General features: G+C 46.2%; 1 protein-coding gene across 1 annotated transcript in view; it reads left to right on the top strand.

Annotated features, from left to right (window-relative positions):
- Positions 1 to 15,151, top strand: part of Fndc1 (fibronectin type III domain containing 1) — a 65,057-nt gene extending 49,906 nt beyond the window's left edge. The window contains exons 14-20 of the mRNA XM_038339812.1: positions 250 to 480; positions 3,681 to 3,789; positions 7,846 to 7,925; positions 9,888 to 9,917; positions 11,322 to 11,483; positions 12,352 to 12,474; positions 14,543 to 15,151. Of these exons, the coding sequence (XP_038195740.1) occupies positions 250 to 480; positions 3,681 to 3,789; positions 7,846 to 7,925; positions 9,888 to 9,917; positions 11,322 to 11,483; positions 12,352 to 12,474; positions 14,543 to 14,658 (851 nt within the window). The 3' untranslated portion in view covers positions 14,659 to 15,151. The remainder of the gene's footprint in view (positions 1 to 249; positions 481 to 3,680; positions 3,790 to 7,845; positions 7,926 to 9,887; positions 9,918 to 11,321; positions 11,484 to 12,351; positions 12,475 to 14,542) is intronic.
- Positions 15,152 to 19,742: the final 4,591 nt, after the last annotated feature.

Genomic DNA, 19,742 nt, shown 5'->3' with positions numbered 1-19,742 from the left:
TCACATGGGTGCTAAGGGTTGAAACCAGGCCCTTACTCTGGAGTAGCGTGTGCTTTGCTCACAGAGCCATCTCCACAGCCCCGCATGTGCTCTTGGATTAGCATCAGGTGTCTCTGGAGTCTCAGCAGGGAGAGGCTAAGCTATGGATCTGATTCCAAGGAACACACGCTATGATTCTGCTCTCCCCCATCAATCCCCCCCTCCCCCGCCAACAAACAAACTCCAACTGGACATCTCTGTCTTTTCCAGCTCCTTATGTGACATACCTCAGTAAGGACCCATCGGCCCCGTGCTCCCTGACGGATGCTCTGGATCACTTCCAAGTGGAGAGCCTGGATGAACTCATTCCAAACGACCTGACGAAGAATGACCTGCCTCCTCAGCATGCTCCCCGCAACATCACTGTGGTTGCCATGGAAGGCTGCCACTCATTTGTCATTGTGGACTGGAACAAAGCCATCCCTGGAGACGTGGTGACAGGTGTGTCCTAGGCAGATGCTCAGCGTTCCCACAGGTCAGGTAGAGAGAGGAGAGGGGAATGGGTGGATGAACAAAGGGACAGGTAAAGTGGAGAAGATGGACATCATTTTCGGTGGCACAGGGAGCACAGGTAAGTAGGAGCCTTACCTGTGGGTAGTAAAGAACACTGGCTGAATTATAATTCCAGGTTGGTTTGTATGACCTTGAGCTGATAATACGTCATCTCGCTGGAACTTGTTCCTTACAGGAAAAATAAATATCACTATATCTTTAACCTATTATCCTGAAAATAACCACACAACTACTCGTTAGCCAAAATCCTGTCAGAGAGGATGATGAAAACTTTTCTACTGAACTATTACTGAGTGTTTCCTTCTTCTGTGCTGCTGACTGCTCCCATGACAGCCTGGGTGCTTCCCAATTCCTTTTGTGGGCATTGGGAAAAGTGGAACAACCCTAAGCATCTTTTTTTTTAATTTAGTAATTTTTTCTCATTTTTTATTAAAAATTTCCATCTCCTCCCCTCCTCCTTCCCCTTTCCTCTCTTCCCTTCCACCCATACCCCCACTCCCTCCCTCTCCAAGCCAAAGAGCCATCAGGGTTCCCTTCACTATGTTAAGTCCAAGGTCCTCCCAACTCCCCCTAAGTCCAGGAAGGTGAGCAACCAAACTGACAAGGCTCACAGTGAGCCCATCCATGCTGTAGAGTTCAAGCTCATCGCCGTTGTCCTTGGTTTCTCAGTCCTCCTCCACTGTCAGCCACATTCAGAGAGTCCGGTTTGGTCCGCTGTTCCATCAGTCCCATTCCAACTGGACTTGGTGGTCTCCCGTTAGATCTGTCCCACCGTCTCAATGGGTGAACGCACCCCTCACGGTCCTGACTTCCTTGCTCATGATCTCCCTCCTTTTGCTCCTCATCAGGACCTTGGGAGCTCAGTCCGGTGCTCCTATGTGGGGAACCCTAAGCATCTTGAGTCTCTCCTCTGGCCCTTGGCCTGTGAGATGCCTATGAGTTTCTGTGACCCTGCCAAGATGACAATGGAGAGCGGGTCTGTTGGGCTGAGTTCCCACAGAAAGAGAATTGATGAGCTCTGCGAACAGTCTCCTCCTTTGTGGGTGAGCTGTGTAAGGGGAAGGCAGACATGTCAGCTGTGGATGTGTCTCAATGGCACTGGTGGTGTCAGAGGTTAGAGATCAACATTGTCCATCCCAAGTGTCACGCATGTAATTCTACACTGCTAGTGCCTTTGCTGTAGGACCCCAACATCATATTTTAAGGAGAGAAAAGTGTTCAAGAATATTCAAAGTTTAGTTTTTCTTACAGAACTTGTAGAAGGGCCCCAGAGCCAGGGGAAGGGACCAGGAAATACAGTCCTCATGCATCCTGCCAGGTGCGGGGCAAGTGTCAGTGAGGAGGGACCTGAGCCAAGTGAGACCAATCTCTGGAATGTATAGCAATTTTTAAAAGAAAGCAGAGCTCAGTCGAGGAAGGCCTGTAACCGAGCCCCTGAGAATTTTTTGAGTGAATGTGGTTCTCTCTCTCTCTCTCTCTCTCTCTCTCTCTCTCTCCTTCTCCCTCTCTCTTCCTCTCTCTCCTCCCCCTCTCTCTTATGTGTGTGAGGTGTTTGCGCACATGTGTGTAGGTACATGTGTTACGTATGTAGGGAAGCCAGAGGAGGATGCTAAGTGCCCGGATCTATCACCTTCCACCTTATTCTCTCGAGACAGGAACTGAACATGGAGCTAGCTAGGGTGGTGACCACAAATTCCTCAATCTTCCTATTTGTGTCCCCTCCCTGACCCAGCAATGAGGCTATTGGAAGCATGTGCCCACACTCTGCCCAGCAGTGGGGCTATAGGAAGCATGTGCCCACACTCCACTCTTTCTGTGCATCTGGAATCTGAACTCAGCTCCTCATGCCTGCGCAGCAGACGCTCTTTTCTCTGAGCCATCACCCCACTGCCGTAACCGGCCAGTGGGTGAGCACACATGACAAAGTCTATCAAAAGTCTCATTTTAAGCTGTTGGGCTTCAGATCCCTCATACGACTGCTATCCTTAAACAGCTAGATCAAGGTCAGCAACGGAAATCATAGGTGAATGATGACCAACGAGTGAGGGTCACTGTGAGTCTTCAGTCACACCCGCATGCCTGGGACTCACTGCCAATATTCTTCACTTCATGTACAGGACAGCTGTGTAGTTCTACCAGGAAACTTAGGCTTTGGCTATCCTTTGAGTTCTTATTAATGTATTTGTTGTTCAGTGATGGTTTGCAGAATCACATCTTTGTTCCAGTGTATCGTGGACCATATTCACCCTCTCCCCTCCTTTAATCTCACTTTCTGCTACTTTCATGTCATATATATTATCTATCTATCTATCTGTCTGTCTGTCTGCCTGCCTGCCTGCCTGCCTGCCTATCTATCTTCCACATATAACAGAGAAAACAGGACATTTGTCTGAGTCTCGCTTAGTAAATACTAAGTGCAGAACACTGTTTTTCTTCTTTCTTCTCTGTGAAGTCAGGATTAGATGTAATTAGCCCTAATGAGCTGAGTGAGGCCAGGGAGTGACGGTGGTAGAGAAGGAAGAGAAGTAGGAACCAGTGAGACATCAGAAAGCACTTGAGTGTGCTGTCCCCATCTGGGTTCATCAGAAGTTACTGAGGTGTACCATCCTGTCTCACAGTGATGCTTGCTCTCCTTGAGGTTCTCACTGTATGCAAGCATTACCCCTCCCTCTCATAGCTCTTTGTGATCTGGCTCTCTCTTAGCTTCAGCTGTCAACTTGACAGCCCGGAATTATCTGAGGGAGTCTCAGCTGGGGCATTGCTTCTACCCAATTGGCCCATAGAGACAGCTATGGGACATTTTCTTGATTGATAATTAATGCGGGAGAGCCCAGTCCACTGTGGGTGGTACAATTCCTAGGCACATGGGTGTGGGCTGTATATGAAAGGCAGCTGAGCACACAGAGGAGGAAGCAAGCAGGTAAGCAGCTTTCTCTCTGCTTTCTGCTCCAAATTCCTGTTGAGTTTTCTTCCTCTTAGTGATGGAATGTGACCTGGAAGTGTACAGTGGAATAAGTCTTTTCCTCCCGCAAGCTGCTGGTGCTCATGGTGTTTATTGAAGCATCAGGAAAACAAACTAGGGCAGGTTCCTTGATGTTCACCAGGCTCCTCCCTCTTCCTGTTTCCAGGGTACTTGGTCTACAGTGCCTCTTATGAGGACTTCATCAGGAACAAATGGTCAACACAGACTTCGTCAGTGACCCACCTGCCCATTGAGAACCTGAAGCCAAACACAAGGTATGACACAGCGGTCACTTACAATATAAATAAAACAGATACAGTCGGTCCTGTGAGCCTGGTCACAGTATCATCTGCTTGGGAACAAAGTCTTGCCATTTCCCTGAATTCTTGGTTTAGCTTACAGGTTACCAATGAAGGCTTGCCGTGTACCATGTCTTTTGGTTAAGAGAAATTATTGCATGTATTGTAGCTGTTACTTAACAAGTGGGTTTATTCCTTGTTTTCCCAAGCATTACCTTCCGTGAGGGAAGGAATGTTGTTCTATATGTTGGAAGAGAAATAATTCAGTTTTTAATACAACCTTGCTGTGTGACATTAGTGGGACAGTATTTTGTCAAATGTATTAATTATCTGACACTTAAGCTTTGTGATGCAGATGTTCGGTACTTTCTAGAAGGGTGGGTTGCGTGCATTAGTAAAGGGTACAAGTGTGTCTCCATCACTGAGCAGTGGCTGGATGAGAGCCCTAGTGGTTCCGCAAGCCAAAGTTTATGGCACTCAGTGAGAAAATGGCAATCTGGTTCACACAGGAGTGTGACTGTATTCTTCAGTTGTATTGCCTGGTTTGGGAGGTATGACCATCAGAAAGTGACCTGGTGGATGAACACAAGTGACCTACTGAACATGCCTTGGCCAGGCAGTGGTGTGCCAGTACACTGACTGTCTGGGCAGCTGGGCATGGGGTGGGGGGAATTCCTGGTTTATAGCATTTCCATGACAGTGGTCAGGTACTCCTGCTAAGGCCAATTGCACAACATCCATGGGCCTGTAGGATCCGGATAGCCATAGCACCACACTGTTGAATAGCACCAGCAGGCTTGCAGAGAAGAGCTCAAGGGAGCTGCCACAGGCAGACTGACAGAGAAATGCAGCAGACGTGCTAGAGGGGACAGAATCTGGCTAGCACCCTGCAACCAGGAGACTTCCCCAAAGCTGGGAGCACTCCCTGTGACATTTTAATGTGCCATTTAGGCTCTCTGGAACCAAGCTTCCATAAACTGTTATGAATTGCAGGATTTGGCAAATGAAATGAAGCAATAAGTCCGGGAATGGAGAAAGTGCTTCATTCCTTTCTAATGAAATGAATGTTGACCAGCAATGAAAGTTAATCAGAGGAAATAAAGGCAACAGGGATCAGGTAAAATAGGGTCAGTGTGTGTGTGTGTGTGTGTGTGTGTGTGTGTGTGTGTGTGTGTGTGTGTGTGCAGGGATTTCTTACATCGACAGCACTGCCACCAGACATATCAAACCGCTGAACGATGCCTTCCAGTGGGTTTGCCACATGAGAACTTGAAGCAAAAGTTGAATCTTAGTCTCCTGACCTCTCCCTGCCCTGCCTATGTCCAATGTTCTTTCCCTATATTTTGCTGCCATATTGGATTTCTGGCATTTTGACCGCCAGGTGATGGTGGCATAAGGTGGAGAGGTCCTTGTTCAGATCATGGCTCTGAGTCCAAACTTCATTCAAGTGATTCTTCCTGTTTATTTTGAGCCAGGGTTTGGGGGCATGGGGGTGAACTAGATGCAGCCCTCATAAAATTCACAGTGCTGTCCTCATGGGGTTTATTGTGGGAAGACGGGGACAGATGTTAAGAAGGACAAACAATACGGATATAGATTTCCATAGTCAGTGTCTTGAGGAAGTTTAGGGAGAGTAGATAATAGGGGGATTCCCTATCCTTAGGAGCCCAGGGCTAGTTTTGTAAGACCCTGAGAAAGTTAGGTCTAAAATGCACAGCAGTCCAACCAGAGAGCAAATAGGCACGATGAGATGAGGTGGGGTGAGGCAAAACTGCTCCAGGAAGAGGGGGCTGCAAAGCTTGAAATGTTCTAAGAAGATGGAGTCTCAAAAGAGAATGAGGGAGAGAGGAAGATGGACAGTACCGGGCTCCATCTGCCCCGTGCACTCAGGCTCCATCTAGCCAGTGCACCCAGGCTCCATCTACCCAGTGCACCCAGGCTCCATCTGCCCTGTGTGCCCAGGCTCCATCTGCCCAGTGCACCCAGGCTCCATCTGCCCTGTGTGCCCAGGCTCCATCTGCCCAGTGCACCCAGGCTTCTCTGCCCCGTGCACTCAGGCTCCATCTGCTCTGTGTGCCCAGGCTCCATCTGCCCTGTGTGCCCAGGCTCCATCTGCCCTGTGTGCCCAGGCTCTTCTTCTCTGTGCACCTAGGCTCCATCTACCCAGTGCACCCAGGTTCCTCTGCTCCGTGTTCCCAGGCTCTTCTTCCCTGTGTGCCCAGGCTCCATCTACCCAGTGCACCCAGGCTCCATCTGCCCTGTGTGCCCAGGCTCCATCTGCCCCATGTGCCCAGGCTCCATCTGCCCCATGTGCCCAGGCTCCATCTGCCCCATGTGCCCAGGCTCCATCTGCCCCATGAGCCCAGGCTCTTCTGCCTCCTCCAAGCAAGCATGGGCTGTTGGCTCTTGGGATGGAGTATGCAGGGAGGATGGATGTAATATAGGACCTTCTCTCATCAAATTTCCTCAGAACCCATGTGAACAGCAGCTGCAAACAGTCTGAGCAGTATGAATACAAAGAGCAGAAACTCATCCCCCCCCCCCCGCCCCGCACATGGAGTGGCATCCTGAGTTGGTGTGAAAACTTTGGTACCCATTGGGCAGACTCTTTGGGAGTTCACTGTAGTGCTCAGGACCTTTGATAACCAGCCTTAGAGTCCTCAGGAGAGACAGGAAATCACCCCGCTCATAGGAGGAGCCAGAGTCTAAACATGAGCCTTGGTGGCTTAGAGCATAAGCCATAGCTCCTTGGGGTCTGCACATTTTAAAATCCTATTTTACAGTAGAAAGATTGGATAAGAGTTTTAGGGCAGTCCCGTCAGGGATGTGAGGAACTACGCAGCACAGGTGTCCCGTGTGGCTTCTGAACAAAGAGCACTACTAATTTTTAAATGGCTTCTCTTTAAAGAAAAAAGTCTTTGTGAAATTCAACTAGAATGGATGATGTGTGCCAACCCACGGTTGTAACTGCCGTTGGAGTTTTTCCCTAAGTTTCTCCACAACCACTGATGGAGAGTGTGACTAATCAAGAAACACACACTGCTGGGTCCACTGAAGTCTGGAAATGTGCTCTCATTGTGCATATCTAAGAGAACTGAAATGAATAGAATCAATATGTGGGTAACTTCAGATTTTACCAAGTGCCTTTTCTCTTCTTCAGTCAGACCACGGGAAAATGTCTCTGTGCGCTGTGAGGCCAGAGGTGCCTGTGATGATGTTCTTACCTGTGACCTGTGACCTCTGTGATGTTCTTACCTGTGGCCTGTGGTCTGTGTGATGTTCTTACCTGTGACCTGTGACTTGTGTGATGTTCTTACCTGTGGTTTGTGTGATGTTCTTACCTGTGGCCTGTGGCCTGTGTGATGTTCTTACCTGTGGCCTGTGGCCTGTGTGATGTTCTTACCTGTGACCTGTGTGATGTTCTTACCTGTGGCCTGTGGCCAGGAGTCAGTGGTACCCTCCATATGTAAACAGCCCCTCCCTAAAACTTGTACTGTCTTTTAATCAGCACAAGCACCTGTGCGCCTGACTTAACCAAGCCAAGAACTTTGAGACAGTTGAGTGAGACATTCCTTCTGGCCAAAAACTAGAGGAAAATGCTATTTCTAAAGTTCCAAGAGCCACCATTCATGGGTCCTAAGGTAGCCTTGTGCTATGTGGAACCGCAGACAGAAGAGAGGGTCTAGCCGATGTGCTGACCCCCAGTTCTGTTTTGAGCATCAGTATTGGCAAAGTAAAATGCTTGGGGACTTCTTTTCCTTCTGGATGAGCTAGCAACTCAAATCATGCTTCCTAGAATATTCTCTGTTCTGAGGCAAACTTTGGTCGTGCAGTAAAGCCTCTCTCCTCAGATTTTCTCCATAACCTCTTCCTGTGTGTGGTGTGTGCATGTGTGTGTGGTGTGTGTGTGTAAAAACAGACAAGAAAGACCCAAGAGTTACTGCAGAGGCATGCTTGGGAGGTTGGGAATCTGTCTTATTACTCAGAATCAAATCAATTTCTCTTTTAAAAGATACTTTCTTTTGATTTCAGATACTACTTCAAAGTTCAAGCCAAAAACCCTCATGGCTATGGGCCTGTCAGCCCTTCGGTCTCATTTGTTACGGAATCAGGTATGGGTACATTCTCCTTTGTTTTGCTTTTTGAAAAGTGAAATAAATGATCAGAATGATGGCTATTGGTATAGTGAAAATTAAAACAAGAAAATATCTTATCTGCTGGGTGAGATCAGGTTTCTTTTAACAATTAAAACAAGCATCCCATCCTCCACCCCCACTCCTACTCCCCTTCCCACGCTGCCCCCACCTCTGCTAGGTAAGAAAAGAACTGAGGTCAAGTTCTAATGAAAGGAAAAGCAAATTTAGTTTTCAATCTAAAGATAGGTTTGACTCACTGGCATAAAATCGTTTTAGAGCTTTGTTGCTGGATTTTTATTATTTGTTTGGTTGGTTTTGGTTTTATTGCAACAGAGTAGCCAAGGCTGACCTGGAACTGACTATCTAGTCCAGGCTGGTCTCAGCTACTGAGTCCCGAGATTATAGGCACGAGCCACCATCTGGAAACCTTCACCTTAGATGACATGGGAGACAGCTGCCTCTCCAGGTATCCAGGTCTCCATCTAGGTTCCTGTTATGAAGGGACAGAGATGCCTGTAACATACAGTTAGAGTGGAACTCCTATTCTGTCTTAATACACTATCCCACATGCCCTTGCATTTTGAAGTGCTGGAGGGCAAAACTCTCAGGTTCCTGCGCTGATCCCAGGGACATGAGGCAGAGTGCTGGCCCAGTGCATCAGAAGGCCTGGGTTTAAGCCCAACAACACCTAAAAATGATTCTTTCTGAAGGAAAATTTCTTTAAAAGCAAGTTTCATACTCTAAGAAGTGATTTTTGCAGCTAAAGCATAGATAGTTTCAAAATAATAAATATCATAGATTTTGAGTTATATTTAGCCCTGGTCACTGTCCAGACAGGAAGCATGTCTGTCACCACCAGCTGCTTCCTCCTGTTGTCCTGCACCCTCTGCTCTCTCCTCTGGGTTCACATCATCTAGGATTTGACATAAGTGCCCTAGAGTGGAGACCCCTGTGCCCGGGTTCTGTCAGAATCACTCACACACTGTGCGTGTTTGTCCTTCGTTCCCCTTTCATCACTGGTCTGTATTTCTTTGTGCAGCTGCACCACAATATGTCCATTCAGCTCAATCTGCTGCAACTGAAGCTATTTCTACTGTGTGTTAATTACACAAATGCTATAAGTGTCTCTATACAAATGCTTGGGTTTGTAATTTGCCTTCTCTTGGGTAAACACTGAAGAATGGAATCGTGTGTGATATTATAGTATACAGAACCTTCTCAGAAATCACCAGACCTCCCTAAATATGAAGCTTAAAAACATGAGATTGATTACGAAGTTTTTACATGATTTATTTCTTTAATTTTGAATGTGCATTTGTGTGTGTGTGTGTGTGTGTGAGAGAGAGAGAGAGAGAGAGAGAGAGAGAAAGAGAGAGAGAGAGAATGTTTGTGCACACCATGGTGTGCATGTGAGAGAGCATGTATGTGCATGCCAGGGTGTGCATATGAAAGCATGTGTGTCATACCACAGTGTGCATATGAGAACATGCATGTGCACACCACAGTGTGCACACCACAATGTGCATGTGAGAGCATGTGTTTGCCGGCCATAGTGGAGGTCAGAGGGAAGCTTTCAAAGGCTGGTTCTCTTCTTCCACCAGGTAGGTCCTGGTGTAAAAGCCAGGTTGTCATGTTCAGCTTTCTTACTGAACCATCTTGCCAGTCTGAAGTACTGATTGCTTTTATAGCACATAATTTCAAAACATTGTCTCTCCCAGAAACTCACAGCTTCTGTGTCAAAAACAAGGAAGTTGACCGAGAATATTTCTCAAGAGAAAATGCTTACAGAACGAAACCTATGGGAAACTTTGGTATCTGATAAAACCTTATTTTCTCTCTATTCCAATTTGGTTAATTTAATTAATTGCAGTCAGTGTTTCAGCATTTTTATGACTGCAATGTATGTTACAGAGCCAATTATCTCTTTCTCATCCACAGACAATCCTCTGCTTGTTGTCAGGCCACCAGGTGAGTTTCTCTTCTTGAGGATTCTGATGCTCAGGCTGATGTGACTGTGAGATGTGCAGTCACTATGACGACCCACAGGCTGAGTGAATGTGGGATGTGTAGTAACCATTGTGCGGTAACCATGACAACCCACAGGCTGAGTGAATGTGAGATGTGCAGTCACCATGACGACCCAAAGGCTGATGTGACTGTGAGATGTGCAGTCACTATGACGACCCACAGGCTGAGTGAATGTGAGATGTGCAGTAACCATTGTGCAGTAACCATGACAACCCACAGGCTGATGTGACTGTGAGATGTGCAGTCACCATCAGCCTGTGAGATGTGCAGTCACCATGACGACCCACAGGGAGAGACCGTGGGACATATCACACCTATGTGAATTTTTTTCTGATGTTGATTCATCCACCCTCTATTCTCTTTGTGGAAGAGAATGACTTGGAAATGCTTTAGTAGGACCATAGCTGTTGGTATCTATGAAAAGCTATGATGGAAAGGCTAAAACCTATAAAATAAGCACTTGGTTTATGTGGTTTGTGAGCATTTTAATGTGATGGAAATGTGACAAATGCAAGTGTGCAAGGGTGTCTCACCTCTCTCCAGCCAACCAACTGAATGTTTGTGCTTCTAGTTCGACAGGAATAGAGTGACCAAAAGAGCAGGACTCTAGGCGTAGGGACTTGGAGTACTGTGGCCTGTCCCAAGGGTTAAATATGACAATACAGCTGCTTTTCCTTGAGGCTTACCTCTGCCCTTAGCATTGAGAACCCTTTGTTGAAATTGCAAGATCTTAAATACTCTAGGGTTTTTTAAATGTGGTACTTAGCTTTTTGTTGCCATGGCAAAACCCTGAGAAAACCAAAGGAGAAGGATTTAGTCTTGGTTTATGGTTTTGGAGATTCCAGAACAGAGTCACTCGGCGGCTTCCTCGATCCTAGGCCTAAAGTGAGGTGTAACCTTGTAGCGGAAGGTATACCAGCAAAGCTGTTCTTCCCAGCAGGCAAGCAGGTGGGAGGGAGAAGGGGATCCCTTCACAGCCATGCTCTGGTTACCTGAATCCTTCCCCAGGCTGCTCCTTCACTCAGGTTTGAGTCTATCAGTGAATGGGTTAACCCGCAATGACCTTAGAACTCACCTGATCCAATAATCTCTCCATAGTCCATGAGAAGCAGACCAAGCCTCTAACACGTGAGCCTTAGGGAGACATTTTTAGAACTAACCCATAATACCTCAATTGTACTCTAGTATGAATAAGAAAGGGGAAATAAATAATGCATGCGTATTTGCTCAGAGAAGCCCCAAGAGGAAGGAAGGCCCAGTGGAAATGCCCAGTTTTCTGATAGTTTGTGTCTGATAACCTCTGGAACCCACTGTACCTTAGAACATGTGTTTTGTGTTGTCAAGGTGGTGAGCCCATCTGGATCCCATTTGCTTTCAAGCATGACCCGAGCAACACTGACTGCCATGGTCGGCAGTATGTGAAGCGGACGTGGTACAAAAAGTTTGTGGGAGTCGTTCTTTGTAACTCACTAAGGTATAAGATCTACCTCAGCGACAACCTGAAAGGTAGGTCTGGTGCTTGGGTGGATGCAGTGAACTTCTGCCGGGCACTGGCTCGGAAAGCAGATGCCTTAGGATGTGTCTGAGGTCTGGGACTGCAAGGACTTTGGTGCAAGGACTTTGGTGCAAACCAGTTTTGTAGACTCTGCTTTGGATGACTAGCTTTATACATAGGTACCCACTGCATTTGGTGATGAAATCCAAAACCGGCTGGCCTGATCAGTTTTTAATTTGTTTATTTCTCTTGCTAGAAAGAATAGGTTTGTGAAAACCAAAGTCTTCCCTCCCATCCCCATCTCTCGAGATTTATCTGCTTCATCTCATCACCATTCTCTCTCTATCTCTTTCTCTCTGTTTCTCCATCTTTGTGTATCCCCATTCATCTCTTCCACCCATTTTCTCTTCCTTCAAAAGTCTCTGTGAGAGATTGTGCAATCATCTTTGGGATCCCAGTGTGGGAAACACATCGTTGTCCAACTGCGAGTTGTGCTTCAGAACCATGGACAGCACCACGTGCCTGAGGCTGCGTGGGAAGTTTCTTCTAATTATACAGACATGCCTGGCTTCTAATCTCTACCGTGTTTTTCTTCCTTCCCTCTGGAAAGCTGAGGATTAAAGTTCCATCACTCGGAGTGGAGCTGCCCGTATTGTTCATATACAGGCATATGTTATGTTTCGTATATAAGATCTCGGGGGCTTCTTACAACACTTAATGACATTTGTGCCATTACAAACATTTTTCAGACGTGGAAACCATGGAACACATGATTTAAATAATGTCCCCAATTCAAACAGTCTCCAATGCTTGTTCTAAGTTGTAAGCCAGCTATGACACTCTCCAGTAGTCACTGACCTGTGATATGCCCTCACACAGACACATTCTACAGCATTGGAGACAGCTGGGGGAGAGGTGAAGACCATTGCCAGTTTGTGGACTCACATCTGGATGGAAGAACCGGGCCTCAGTCTTACGTGGAAGCCCTCCCCACTATTCGAGGTAAGAAGGACAGAGCTGCTGTCTTATTCAGTGGGTGGGTGGGAGAAGAAAATTGTTATAATGAGAAAATACGCGGTAGCTCTGCCTTTGATCTAAAATTTAGAGATTAATGTTGGGAGCACTTTGGATCATAAAGGGGAAAAATAAGGAATTGAGGAATTAAAGTACTACCACCATATTCTGGCCTTGAGAAACCGGGAATACAGAGGAGTATATAAGACTCCAGCTCTGTTCTCAGAAACTAGCTCTGTCCCCAGGAAGAGAAAGCAACTGTGTGGAAGGTGAACAACAGTGGACAATGTGATGTGTAAATAACAACAGATTATGCCACCTGGCTGTGCTCTTGTTGAGGGATTGTGTCCTTTGTGAGCATATGAATTTAGGTTGTTAGGAAAGGCAGTGTGAGTGGAATCTTACAATATGGATGAACATGAACAGTGAACAGCTGAGTTCAACTTGAGTGAAGAGCAAGCATGAAACCCATCAGAAAAGGCTTCAGGGTCAGGGCACCAGCTCTCTGATGAGGCACTGTGAGGTGGGAACACAGAAGCAGCCACTGTGGGATGTCACAGATGAGCCCAGCCTTCCATGCAAACCAGCAGCAGCTGGAAGTGGTCCAGCATTTTTCCATCATACATTCAACTCTCACTGATGTGGTACATTCAGGATATGATGTGCTGTTTCTTCTTTGTGGAAAAATATGTGGACTTTACGTGAGCATCCCAGTTTAGTTTCTATTTCTGTGATAAAACACCATGACCAAAAGGCAATGTGGAGATGAAAGGGTTTATTTGGCTCACACATCCTGATCATAGACTATCATGGAAGAAAGTCCAGGCAGGAACTCAAGCAGGGCAGGAACCTGGAGGCAGTGGCCATGGAAAAGTGTTGCTTTTGACTTTCTCAGTTTGCTGACAGTCTGATGGAAAAACCTCAGTTGAAGTTCCTTCCTCTCCGATGATCCTGGCTTGTGTCAAGTTGACAAAAATACCAACACAACGAGTTACCCATTTTCTAATAATTAAAATACACAGGCAGCAAAATAAGCATATTTAGAATAAAAGACCAATGGTATTTGTCTACTTCTTAGAGTTGTAGAGAAATGCTTTAGGTGACCGTAGATGAGGGGGTGGGGGAGGGTGGCATCTCCAGCCTGCAGTAGGTGGAACAAAAACTAAGACGTGGGAAGATTTCACGCTATTCTGCAAGTCTGAAAGAGGCTGTGTAGTAGCACGGTTCCTCCACTTCCTCTCTAGTCTTTCTGTTAGGATGTAATAGTCATTTTGGTTAAGATTTTTACCTGGTTGGGTGGGGCCAACTAGATAAAAAGACTAGATAATCTTTTTAGTATGCTGATTTAAATTGTAATCTCATCTAGCAATGCTTCAGTGGGAACATCTAGAGTACTCTTAGGTCAAATATGTAAGCCAGCTCAGTTCATCTCAACATACACTCCCTATCTTTTCAGCTCTTGCAGTGCCCTTGCTTCTGGTACAGTCCCGTGTTATCATGTTCCTCTGTGACTAAGTGCTCAGGTTGTGGTACTAACCATGGCTGGTTAACATGCTCACTGGTACAGTGGAAGCTAGCCTTTATTTGACAAGAGTAAAGTAAATAAAGGTCAGTGTGAGAGCCATCGAGCTCCCCAAAACATCTTGAGGCTACCGGAACATCCTTCTACATCAAGGAGTTGGCAATGCTCAGATTTTTTTCTGGAAAGTTCTAAGAGTCTACTCTTGGTTCTGGGGCTTAAATCTTGAGCTGAGCAACTCTGGGAAGCTGGAAGCTCTGACCTCAGAGAACAGGATGGGGGGCGGAGTGATGTTCAGTTTCCCCAGACCGGGGTACACTGCTCAGTGAGTGCTCATTAGTGATTGGCTAAAATCATGTTCTTTTGTGGTGAGTGAGATTATTCCCCATGAAACATGCTTGGGGTAGACCTATTAATATGATGACACATAAAACTGGCCCAGTGTAGTCACAACTAACACCCAGACTGTAGGATGAGATGTTTCCCATCAGCGACTTTGAGCATCTTCTTTCTCTTTCTTTCCCACTGCCTTTCCAGGCTACTACCGCCAGTACCGCCAGGAACCCGTCAGCTTTGGCAACATTGGTTTTGGAACCCCCTACTACTACGTGGGCTGGTACGAGTGTGGAGTCTCCATCCCAGGAAAGTGGTAACCACAGGATCAGCTTACTACAAGTTCACCCTCCCGGTCTACTTGACTACCTTGCACTAGGGACTGTGGGCAAGAGAAAGACAGTGTTCTAAGCCCGATGCCCCAGGGTATCAGGAGGCCACAGGGTGGACACAGAGCATCTGGTCCTCTTCTGTCAGAATTTGGCCACATTTCTTGGTCTGGACTATAAATAGAATTCGGTTTTGCTGAAACTTCTTCTTCACGCCTTATCTGTAATCACACATTCCAGAGACATCAACCTAACAGCAGACCCAGTGTGACTTCCAGACTCTTCTGGCACAAAATTTGGACACTCCAGGATCTCCAGGGAATGGCACTGGCGTGCTGTGTTTGCTTTACAGAATGCTTTCTGCTTTTCTCGTCTTTGAAACAGCTGAGTTTAAGCTTCACACTTGTCTGTATGACATAGAATTGAATTACTGAAATTACCAAAGGAAACACACTCCCTTTGAGATTTATACTAAAGACTTATCCACCACTGGGCAAGGTGCTTCAAATTCTATTTGTAAATTCTCAATTTTGATATATATGTGTATGTATATATGCATATACATATCTACACTCATCAAGAATATTGATTAAACTTGCTAAATTTCTTCTTGTTCTTTAGATGAATGTGTGACGACTATGTGGACACAGGTTCTGTCTGTTAATATCTTTCTGAGGTGTCCATGGGGTAGATTTTCTGCAGAATATAGATCCTGTGCACAGGTGCGCATGCTTCTAGTAGTTGCTGGTGGACTCGGGCCATGATGGAGGTGTTGATGAACAACACCATTACCAGCAACTCATGTCTTCCTCCAGTCATTTAATATCATAGAGCAGATGACTTTATTACCTTTGTTGAAGCATGTGTGTGTGTGTGTGTGTGTGTGTATGCATGTCTGTGGTGTGTGTGTATGCATGTCTATGTGTGTGTGTGTGTGTGTATAGGCTTGTATGCATATTTGCATGCAGGCATGTGGATGTGTGTGGAGAGGCCAGAGATCAGCTCAAACATCATCCCCTGAGAGCTGTTTCCCTTGTTTGCTAAAACGAGGTTTCTCACCAAGAGCTGGGATTTACAGAGTATTCTCGGCTGCTTGGCCAGTGAGCCCTTGGGATCTGCCTATCTCTGACCACCCCCCCTTGCCCAGGGCTAGACATGCAAGGATGTGACACCACACCCAGTTTTTTGTGTGGGTTCTGGATATTGAACTTGGGTCCCCATGTGATTTCCTGACTGAGTTCTCACCTGCCCCTTTATCTACTGTGTTTCCAGACTAATGAATACTTTAGGTTTAACGTGATTTTAAAGTCATATCTTTAAAAACTCAGTTTTCGTTTCTGTCTCTCCGTCTATTCCTGAAGTAGAAGCATCTTCCTCCCTGAACTCTGGCACAGAGGTTCATTTAGAGCCTTTGTTTCCACTGTTGCAAACATGTCTGTCCTTCCTGTGTGCCCCAGCTAGCCCTGTGAATGAAGGGTTTGTCTTCTTGTACTGAAGTGTCAGCATCAGAGAAGCCGAGAGGGACATGAGCTGGGAGGAAGGGCTGCTGGGTCTGAGGGCCGCTCCTGACATAAACCACAGGCAGAGTGCAGTGCAGGAGTGGGGGCTGGTGGTTTTCAGACCCCTCACTGTGCTGTGGTAAAACCTCATGTGTCTGGCTTTCTGCAACTTAAGACCGGCCTGTGACATTCTACAACGCCTGTTGCACAGTGGAAACAACAAAGAAAATAGCCTGAGAAAAAGCTAGAACTTCTCAAACAGCCTGCAGCTCCTGGGATGCATGTTGCCAAGGCACTACAACTGGGATCTACTCCCTACCCCCAAAACTGTGTGTTTAGATAAAACATTGTGAAAGTTTTCGCATTTTCTGTAGGTCTGGTGAACAGGTCTCAAGTGTGAACTCTGTGGATGACACAGTTACCCTGCAGTGTCACGAGGTCGTGTAGACCTGCTTCAGAGAGACAACTCTATGCTTATCCAAATTCAGTTTGCAAACTATGTAGGGATCTTTAAGTAGTTCTGGGAGGCTCTCACACATAATAGAGATTGTTAATGAAGATGCTTTAGTTTCTACTCTAGCCAGCATCCAAATAGCTTTCATGGTGCCAGATTGAGGGTAACCCAAAAAACATTTTCAGCAAGTATATAATCTGCAGTGCTCTCCCCACAGAGGCTGCGATCTGGCTTCTTTCTCCGCTCTCAGGAGAAGACTAGTGACTCAGGAACAAGAGACAGAAACACCAGAAGCAAATCAGGAGTGATCTCCAGGGTGAACTAACCAATAAGACAGACAGACAGACAGTCAGACAGACAGACAAGGGGCTAGAGAGATGGATCAGCAGTGACGAGCACTTGCTCCTCTTGCAGAGGATGGAAGTTTGGTTCCCAGCACCCACATTCCACTTGGTGGCTCATGATCTCCTATAACTCTAGATCCAGGGGATCTGATACCCTCTCCTGGCCTCCATGGGGAAAAGCACACACATGGACCTATACACACAAAGACACTATGTATAAATATTTTTAAAAGAAATATTTTGTATATTATATTATGTATATATTATGTAGACAGATTGATAGATAATAGAAGGTAGATAGATAGATAGATAGATAGATAGATAGATAGATAGATACTATCAAAGGTCTTGATAGGGACAATTAGTTCACATGGTTATGGAAGACGACAAGTCCCACAACAGACTGTCTGAAATCTGGGGGTCATGGAATGCTGGCAGCACACCTGGGCTTGGGGCTGAAGGACCTAGGTCCAAAGACATTAAGGATATTATTGTCAGGCCAAGACCAAAGGCCTGAGAACTTGGCTGGGCCAAAGGCATCCAGAGCTAGTGACCCTGGAGTTCTCTCTGTAGAACATGCCCAGCTCCAGGAGAATGAAGCTATCTTTCCTCTATCTCTGTTTTCCCAGAGGCTCCAACTGAAAGAATGAGATCCACCCACACCGAGGGAGGATCTTTCCCACCAGCCCACTGACTAGCATGCCAGCTTCCATGGTGAACACCTTGGCAGACAATCCCTCTAGTACACCATTGATTCTCTAGGCATTCCTTGATCCAGTCAAGTAGACACCCACAGTGATCCCTCCTGAATAGTGGTATCCGCAGCATTCTATTCCAGGTAAATTACAGAACACATCCAATAAGTCTCTGGTGGTCATTTTGACTTTTAGAAGGTCAAATTCTGAGTGTAACACTTTAGAAAGGCCATTGACAGCAAGGTGACATCGAAGACAGAGGAAGGTATGAAAACACGAGACCGTATTACAAGGACTTCCGCGAGATGCTTTACCTCCCCGGAAGCCCGCCATGAAAGAGCATTTGTCAGCTCCAGACATGAGTGGATGCCCATGGGGTTACAGGGAAAGGGAAGTGGCTCCGAGTGATTTTAGTTGAGCTGGTGTGGGTGCCCTCACCATCCAGCCATGAGTGAGTGGGTGTCTCTGTAAAATGGGGAGCCGCCCTCCACGGGGGAAACTTTAGACACAACCAGGATGATGATGCCTGGTCTCAATGGCTACCCTGCTGTATGTCGCCCATAATCCACAATGGTCTGCACACATCAGAAGTACTGTAAATGATGCAAAAGAGATAAACAAAGAACCGGTAGCCGGGACAGAGACCACAAACAGTGTGTGGAGCCTGAGAGTTTTAAGATCTGGCCCTTTTAGGAAAAGTCTGTTTAGCCTCTCAAGGTTTAAAGTCCTAATTTAAAAGTAACATATAATAGTCTGGGAAAGATCTCTGTAAAGTGCTTGTTGGGATTTGAGTTTGACACCACATAAAACAAAAAACAAAACCAAAACAAACTTAAACAATAATAAAAGCACATTTTTCAAAAAGCCTGTGTATCGTGGCATGCGCTTTTGATCCCAAACAGAGACAAGTGGGACTGGGGACCTCACTGGCCAGCCAGCCTCACAGAACTGGTGAACTTCAGATGAGTGGTAAGACCCTGTCTCGAAGGTTCTAAGCTCAGTTAGGAAGTGCCTGCCACATAAGTGTGAAGGCTTGAGTTAGAATCCTAAGCACCATTACAAAAAGCTGGGCATGGCATGTGCCTGTAACCCAAGCACTGGGGCCAAACAGCCTACCTAAACCAATAAGCTTTTGCTTAAGGGAGAGGCCACACACACACAAGTGTTCACACTCACACAAACAAGAATACCACACGTGAAAAGCACACACACACCAACATGAATGGCTCCTGAGGAACAAGAGCCAGGGTTTACCTCTGGCCTCCATACATGTACACACACTTATGCACACACTTGCACACATATTAGCATGCACACACATACGCTAGCATATATTGTTTCAAACATTTGTGCTCTTTTGTCTTAAGTTTATTTTCCGACCACAATCTCCCTGTGCTGAGTTATGTGTTTTGTGGCTGGGTCCTGGGTTCCCAGGCTTCTGATTTGGAAAACTCTTTGCTCGTGTTGTGATCTTGGAAACTATTATGCCCTTTAGACAACTTCATGCACGGTTAACATATCTGTTTACTTAAGACATAATTCACAGCATTTTCCAAATGTGTGTTGATTTATTTTTTTCCTTTTGACCTACCCAGGCTACATATCTGGGTTAGCTGGTGGTAGGGCAGGGAGGGAATTGGAGACTGTGAGGAGAATGGTATTAGGGTGGGTTAGGCTCTCTCAGAATGGAAAATAGCTCTGAGTCATTATGAGTGATTGCAGAACAATTCCTCTGGAAGAGTCAGGCGCTGACCCGAAACTTCTCTTCTCATTTTTTTTATTACTATAATTTTTACTTTATGTGAATGGGTGTTTTGCTTGAATATAGATCTGCATCTTTGGGGGGTCACTGGATCCCCTGGAGCTGGAGTTATAGACAGTTACAAGTTGCCATGTGGATGTTGGGACTCAAACTTGGGTCCTCTGCAAGAGCAACCGGTATGCTTAACCAATGAGTGTCTCTCCAGCTCCCAGACCTGTAACGTTTTACACAGTGCCTTCCATGATCTCCTTAAGGCCTAACTGTTCCCAAGTGGTGGTGCATGCCTTTAACTTCACCACTTGGGAGGCAGAGGCAGGTGGA

This window comes from Arvicola amphibius, chromosome 8 (assembly GCF_903992535.2).
Source record: "Arvicola amphibius chromosome 8, mArvAmp1.2, whole genome shotgun sequence".
Classification (NCBI taxonomy): Eukaryota; Metazoa; Chordata; class Mammalia; order Rodentia; family Cricetidae; genus Arvicola; species Arvicola amphibius.
Note: the sequence above shows the minus strand (reverse complement) of the source record. Positions and strands in the feature narration are given on the sequence as shown.